At 38.7% G+C, this 7,986-nt stretch overlaps 1 protein-coding gene across 1 annotated transcript in view; it reads right to left on the bottom strand.

Annotated features, from left to right (window-relative positions):
- Positions 1–2,882: 2,882 nt before the first annotated feature.
- LOC109914406 (poly (ADP-ribose) polymerase family, member 8) overlaps positions 2,883–7,986 on the bottom strand; it is a 41,138-nt gene continuing 36,034 nt past the window's right edge. Inside the window, exon 10 of the mRNA XM_048595955.1 lies at positions 2,883–7,385. Within this exon, the coding sequence (XP_048451912.1) occupies positions 7,283–7,385 (103 nt within the window). The 3' untranslated portion in view covers positions 2,883–7,282. The remainder of the gene's footprint in view (positions 7,386–7,986) is intronic.

Genomic DNA, 7,986 nt, shown 5'->3' with positions numbered 1-7,986 from the left:
ATTGCTCATGCAACATTTTAATCAGATAGTTTCTCAAAACATGTAGCAATGGATCACTCTATCTGCTTGTGTGCTAAGCATACATCCTTAACCTCTTAGACTGCAGTTACACTATACAGTTTGTTTACTGTAGGCAACTAACTGCAACAAACAAAAATAGAACTTTACAAATTGCACTCTTTTAGGCTAGAGGTAGCTCATTTTGTACCTCATTACATGGGTGGATAGAGCACCGTTCCTCTATTGGTTTTTCTTCTTGTTAGGAGGACATAAGCTGCTGTTTGTTTTTCATGTATGGTCAGAGGAAAGTTATTTCACTTCAGTGTGGCCAATGGGCATCCACATCATTACTGACACATCTCAGGTGCCCAGGTGCATGAGCAAACTGTGACTACTGCAGCCCTCTCTGAGTGGGAGATGGAAGCAATGGTTGGACCCAGAAAACTCCTGCAGCATGACAGCCGTGGTGATCTATAAAAAGGAGTCTGAGGAGAAATGCAACGAAAAGTTTGAGATCCAGACCAAGATGCCCCCATTCTACACCACCCAGCCCTAAAAGGTAAAATGCTTAATCTTCACATACAACATTCAAGAGTTATGTCAAAAACCATCTTTTCAACAGAAGAACTGAAACATAATATGGAGAAATCAAACCAAATACATATGTAAGTTATATTCTCTCCCCTGACGTAGATGTAAAATCATAATCTAAAACTTAGACCATTTCTAAGATGTTCAGTGACTAGCAAAGGTTCCTGTTATTCAATGCGGAGGCCTTTTGTTTATCAGCATTAGTCTGACCTACAATATGTGAAACACACCAAGACATTCCAAAATAATGAGGCACTTTGTAAGAAATATATTGGCATGGTATACTGTAGCCCAGTTCCATCTTGCAAGACCCATGGTTTGAGCCATGGTTGTCAATTACCTGGTGTGGTTAGGAGTCGCAATCCAGCATGATTAGTCTCTGCCCCATTTTGTTTTGCACCAGGAAGACAGTGAACTAGCAAATCACTGCTTTCTGTTTTCTTGGGATGACTTCTCGTCCACCTCAGCTTTTTATTTTTCTGTTCTCCTCTACCAATGCCCTTCCAAATAGTCAGCCTCCAGAAGCCACCATCATCAGCGACAGTCTACAGGTTGTTATTGTCAGTAGGTGTCTTTGTGGTAGAGGTACAGATGCCCAGGATGTGGCCAATTCATGTACAAAAGGACAGGGACCATTCTGCATGGCTTGAACATAGCCATGCCAGCACAAATATGTTTGGTCTTAGTGTACACAGACAGAATTAGCACACTGCAGGACCTCTGTCAAGAAGTAACAAGATTACACGTTAGTGAAGACAGAAACTGTTCAACCTTTTCTCCAGCCTAGCATATGTTGTCCTGACTTCTCTGCTATAGTGGAGTGCACGGAGGACACAGTACATTGTGGTAGACTCACAGCTGGTTGTTCTCAGTCAGGGTGCTATAGTTGCTCACACTCTTACTTAGGCATAGCAGCTGCAGCTTTGGTAATGGATTCTAGCATCGTGTAACAGATTGCTGGTGACTGTGGAGCCTAGATATATGAAGCTACCAACAACTGCCAGCATTATATTGTTGATGCTTCAAGATGGTGGCATCCCAGCGTCCTAGATCATCTCATTTCCTCATGTTGAACGTCAAACAACTCTTACAGGCATGAACGGATCTATTAATTTATCACTTTGGGTGTTCCTTTTATGGAATCTCCGTGCAACAGTGTCAGGGTAGCGCAACTCACTGCTGAGGACCTGGTGTACCTTTGTCTTGGATTTCAGGCAAGTAAGTCTATACAGTTTTCCATCTATGCTGATATACAAGTAGAAACCCAGTAAGTAACCCAAAGACATATATAGCAGCAAAGAAAAGCACATGCCAAAGACCATCGGTATCAGAACACCATCCTGTTTGACCCGCACTGTGAACGTCAAACATTCTGCTGTTGTCCCATCGCAGCTGACAGTTCCCATTATGTTGTTATGGAAAAAAATCACATTGAGTGGTTTCAATGGGCAGGAAATAGTCTGCAGAATCTAAGATGGCCTTTGCTCACATGTTCAAATGCACTGATGAGATTGATGCAAATGTCTTTGTTCGTGGCTTTTCTCTTGTACCTACTGGACTGAGAAGATCAGTCATTGTGGATCTTTCAGTTCTGAAACAACAGTGGGACTTGGGATAGATGTGTTCAGCCAGATCTGAAGTCGAACAAAATAACCAAAATTTTTTCCCATGGTGTTCCAGAGAGATACCTCAACAGTTACTGTAATCATTACAGACATACTTCTATAGAATTACAATCTTTGCATTGTGCATATGCTTTGGTGCTGCCTGCTCCCTGAAGCAGACACAGAGGCTGCTGCTGTGCCAGTTTCCAATGCTTGCTAAGTTCAGATAGTACAGCATCAGGAACATAGCACTTTGTCCATCACAAGTAAATCAATAGCTTTTTCAAGCTCATCCATTAGGTGTTGATATTCAGCTTTGCTATGGTTGTTCTGTGGTGTCCTTGGAGACAATGTTCTTCCTAAAGTACAACTCCAGGTAGTGTTCCACCCATCTCTCCAACAGTTTATTTCCATCAATGTTTACCTACCTGTCTTTCCTCCCACTGGCTCTGTTTTTTTTTACAGATTGACATGTCCCCATTTTGTTTCTTTCCTAAATGCCTGTGTCAAAGGGCAGCTGGATATTTTGGCAGATTTGCAACTAGTAGACACTGGCGCATCTCCTAGCAGCTCGATGGACATTACTTCAACTGGCTCTTATCAAATTCAGAGTTTCATCATTTCAGTCTCTTGTAATTAATGAGAGTATGCTACTGGGCTTGAAGGTCAGGTTCCATCACAGTCATATTTGCTTTGAACAAGTCAGCATTTTTCCACTTTTTTTTTTTCTCCCACTGTTGAGAGTGCAGTATTATACATGATGTTTGATCTTGAGATATGTTCAACTTTACTTCTGCACTATGTAGGAATACCAAAGAGGAAGGAGAAATATAGAACTTGTATTTTTCTTATATCTCCATATTATGTCTTAAGGAGATTTCAAAGTAGTTCACAACCAGGGGATGTCGATAAATGTGGCAGCCAATTTGGGAACAGTAAGATCCCACACATTGAGCTGGGAATAGAAAACTAGAATCAGGGTGAAAAAAGATCACTGCTCTTCTCTGAGGCATGGTGCAACATCTTTACATCCACCTGGGCAACAAGAACTGGTAAATGGAGCCCTAATGTATTATTTCACATAGTAGACAGCAGCTCCAAGTATGGAGCACTCTTTCAGTACGTATTCAAAGGCTAGGCTTATAAAATCAATAGTTAGCTTATGAAAAAGGCATTCCATATTGCAAAAACACATTCTACAACACACCACAATAATAATTATGCACTAAAGCACTGCCAATGTATTGGAATTCCTGTCACTCTTGCAAAAGTCCACCATGGCCATTCTCACATGGGATGAAACGTAAGGCTCCTGTGTATGAATTCGGAGACATGGACAGGCGCTCAAACTATTTGATTGGTGGTGGGGAGTGGGGGGAGTGCTTGAGGACAGGGCGCTGTGGACATCCTGTTCTCACACCTCCCAATTTGAGGCAAGATGGCTTACAGGCAGTCTTTTTGCTCAGTGCACAACTGAAGTGGAAGTTAATGCACAATTTAGGCCAGTGCAGCTACTAAACCAGTGGCATGTGGAGGACTCTGCTTGTAGACAGAACACCAAGAAAACCAGATCAATTTGCTTGCAGCCTGGTTGGAGGATTGCGGAGGAGATCCCTTCTGTTTGGAGAAACTCAGTGCCTGATTGAAGATCCTGGCATTAGAAGGGGTTACGGGCTCAGAGTATTCTCCAGTCCTTTCCTCTCACCATTTTCCCATCTTCGCCAGTGCCCTCCTCCCCATCGCTGCTACTTCACCCCCACTTACCTTTCTGTAAGGACCCAACTGGATGACTGGCAGCAGCCATTTGGGCACTTCTGGTAACTGAGAACTGTCTGCCTCTGGTAAGTAGTTCTTGGGGATGGGACTGGGAGTAGAGCCAAGAGCCCTGGTGACAGAATTCCAGCTGCCAATTAGGAATTTAATTCTCTTGGTACTTCTGGAGATAAGCTGGCAATGATGCTGCCAGATTCGGTGGTGGATAAAGGTGACCTGACTTGCATGTCTTTCACATTAATGAAAAAGGCTTTTGTAGTGTGTCAGTATGGATACTGGTCCCTCCACTGGATGGTATTCGAAATATTAATGCAAAGAAAGTGTCACTGCACTTTCATTTATCTCAAGTGGCTCAGGTAGCACATCTTGCTGCCAATTTTGTTTTACATCAATGAGAAGAATTGTTTTAACTTATTTCATTAGGCATAAAAGATACTTTTAATAAAAATAATTTTACTTAGAGTGAATGAAATAAATATGCTATTCAAAGCAAAATGTTCACTTTATCATGATTCAATCTGGAATGAAAATATAGGCATCTCCTCACCATACTATGTACTGGAACTGAAGCTTAGTCAGATATAGATCTTCCAAAAAAGTTCCACTTGCTGAATAACACAGAATGAAAATATTATGAATAAAATTCCACTTTGGCAGGGGCATAAAACAGGTGTTAACTTCACCCTGTCTGATTTTAATTTCCATTGATTTTGTTCATTACCATCCATTTTGTGCGTCTACTGATTTCAGCTCTAATTAATCCAAAACAAAATCATTGAAAGAGTCATTAACTGCTGTGAGTTTCAATGTAAACATACACATTCCAAGTTATTTGTAAGGGTAATTTTAAATGCACAGTGCTGATTGCCTAAAAAGTTCACCCTAGTTCCTGACCGAGGATCTATGAACTGCACTGCAGAGATCCAGATAGTGCTGGACTGGTGATTTAATAGCATACAAGAAGCTGTATAAACAAACTCCACAACTGGATAAAAGAAGTGACATATACTAAAATGCAGAACATAAATATAATTTTAAAAAATATTTTAAATCATGATTAAAAACAGTGAACTTCTGGTATGGTTTTTTTTAACCAAATGACAATGACTAGAGATCCTATCAAACCTTCTTCATTTTGACAAAAAGGTACAAGTATACAATATATGCTGAAACAACTGGTACCAGTTTTGAAGAATTAGTTTACATTGCATACCTTTCTTGTTACATACAGGTGTTTATAATAAGCATCCTCAAACATTTGAAAAATGTAGCAACAATGACCGTTTTAAAATGACATAAATGTTAAGACAATCCAGTGGACAATGCTAATGTAAGATGTATTCAAAAGATGAGATTTTTGTATTTTAAACAAATCTCAAGTCTATAGAAAGTTTGATTTGTAAACTTTTTCCATACCTGACTTTTTTTTAAGCTGAAATAGGTACCGCCAATATGAAGGGAGACAGCAAAAAGAAATGAAAGAGGGCAAACATTCTGAAGAGTGCTATTTCTCAAACTATGAAATTGAACAGTTTCAAATTAAACGTTAATTTTGACTGTGTTTGGTAAAGAAAGGTGGAATATGCATTGTAAAATATTTTGTGCTTGTATCTATATTGAGTCTGTAACTTTGAGCAACTTTAATGAAAAATATAAATATTGTAATGCTCTCTTCATGCCATCAATTCCCTGTCTGCACCATTACAACACAAACAACACAGACTGTATCAATCTCTCCAGTGTAAACCCCTCTACAATTCAACATGAGACATATATTAATACATAAACAAAATACTTCCTTAATTTCTTTTCATATTTTAAATAAAGCCAAGATTAACATGGTTTTATCTGACTTACATGATAGATTGAAGAGGGTATTGCCCCACAAATATAATACCCAGCATTACAACAAAATGTTACTTGCAAAATTAAACTTTTCAAATTAGAAGCTAATAACTGTCATGTGATGATGACATCATCAATTCGATGTCATGTGGTCACATTCACATGCTTTACTTAAAGATCATACAATACTGGACAAAATAGTTAACAAAAATGTTGTTTACCTTTTTGTTTGTACATAATAACCACCAAAACCAGTAAACCGCACCTAGAAATTTACCAGTAGGTAATTCAACACTGCCAGAATTTTGAAGGTTTAAGAGCAATGCATTGATTCTATTCAGGAGATAGAAGTGAGAGGGTACTATCTTTAAAGAAATTCTGTTTCACAACAGCAAATGATTCAACAGTATAATAAATTTCTTTTCTTTAGAGATATCATTGAAAACCAATCCTTATTTTCAAAATAAATGTGCCACTTTTATGGAAAATAATGTTGTATTTTTGGACCAGTCAAGATATCAAAATGAGCATCTTTTATTGTCTCAATATGCTAAAGTTTTGCACTGTAGCTCTAGTTAAAAAAAATGTACATTTTGGCATATCATTTCTCAATGTGCTGACAGTTTTTTACCTTTACTTTCTTGTAAAAGGAAATTGGAGAGGCAGCCAGCACCAATGCTAATCACCACCAGGAGTTTTAAAAAAAGGGTCTCTTTCATATAAAAGGTGGCATCTCTATGGCACATTAGAAAGGGGTTGGCTCCACTTAGGCCTGCAATCAAAGCACCCCAGGCAGTTTTTTGAAATAATTTCTTTTTGCCATTGTAATATAATCTTTTTCGAAACAGATATCATCATGGTTTGACTGGCACAACCAGGGTGTTATAACACACACTGACTTTTTTAAAATGCAAGCTCCTGTTCCTGAAGGGACAGGATTATATCAGCATTCCTAAAACTTAGAGAATTTTATGAAGAAAGAAAAAGAACAAAACACTTGATAAATGTGGAAAGAAAATGGCTCCTTGAATCAGATGATGCCTGAGGAAATTTTTTCCTCCTCAAGCACTCCCCACAAGCCCAATTGTATATCATTCATTTCAGATACTACACAGTTTTACACTTTGTCAGGACCCACTGTTTAAATGAGCACAGGAGCACAACTTGGCCACAACTGCTTCAACCTCACACTCAATGCTCCACCAGTGCCAAAGCTGAATAAAATTTGGGTCAATCCTGTCAGGAAAATCTATAACAAAACCACCATTTGACAAAACCTACACCCCAGACTTGGAATTATTAACATGTTGTTGGGTTCAGGTAAGAAATCCGAAAATTAAAGTGCGTTATTCAAAATCTCATTTTTGTGCATTTGAAATCAGATTGTTAATATTTTAGTTCAAAACTGCACTGCAGCTTAAAAGCCATAAAATGTGTTCTGATCCAGTCAGTGATGACGTGTGATTCTTTTAACCTGTTGCTGTCTGATTTCCAATGACTCGAAGGATTTCTTTATGTATGCTGGGTTCTTGTGTGTTTGTACTGATATCGCCCACTTGGCCATCTTCATAACTGTAAGAAACAAGAAAATAATGGCATTTTGGGTTTTTCTGGAGTTTAAGCTTCTAGATAAAAGAATGCCAGAGTAGCAAGACATATTTATTTTTTCCAGTTGGAGCTGTTTTGATTGGAAATGGACTACTCATAAAAGAAGGCAGTACATGTGATACAATGACAACAATCCAGATGGGTACATGTGCAGATATTTGGTTATTATAGAAACGAGCAAATCCAAGGTTTTCTTTGAGTCAAGTGGGCTTGGTTCCTTCTATTTTGCACTGACCAAGTGGATAAAAATCAGACGGGATAATCACTTCCAAATGCCCACCTCAAAAATGTGCCTGTGCAATCTTTTTCAATCCAATACAGATGATATCCAGTGGTAAAGAATCCTTCAGTTAGATAGAATTAAGGCTTACTCCTTACAGATCATGGAGACTGCAATGTTGAAGGCTGCAGGGAGTCACAGCTTGCAACAGATGGTCTATTCCACCTTCAGACCATCTAACATAATACACCATTAGAAAGGCATAACATGAAAAAAAACAAAAGAACTGTGGTTACTAGAAATCTGAAACAAAAACAGAAATTGCTGGGAAATTGCAGGTCTGTC

The sequence above is a fragment of the Rhincodon typus genome, chromosome 1 (assembly GCF_021869965.1).
Source record: "Rhincodon typus isolate 14 chromosome 1, sRhiTyp1.1, whole genome shotgun sequence".
Taxonomy (NCBI): domain Eukaryota; kingdom Metazoa; phylum Chordata; class Chondrichthyes; order Orectolobiformes; family Rhincodontidae; genus Rhincodon; species Rhincodon typus.
Note: the sequence above shows the minus strand (reverse complement) of the source record. Positions and strands in the feature narration are given on the sequence as shown.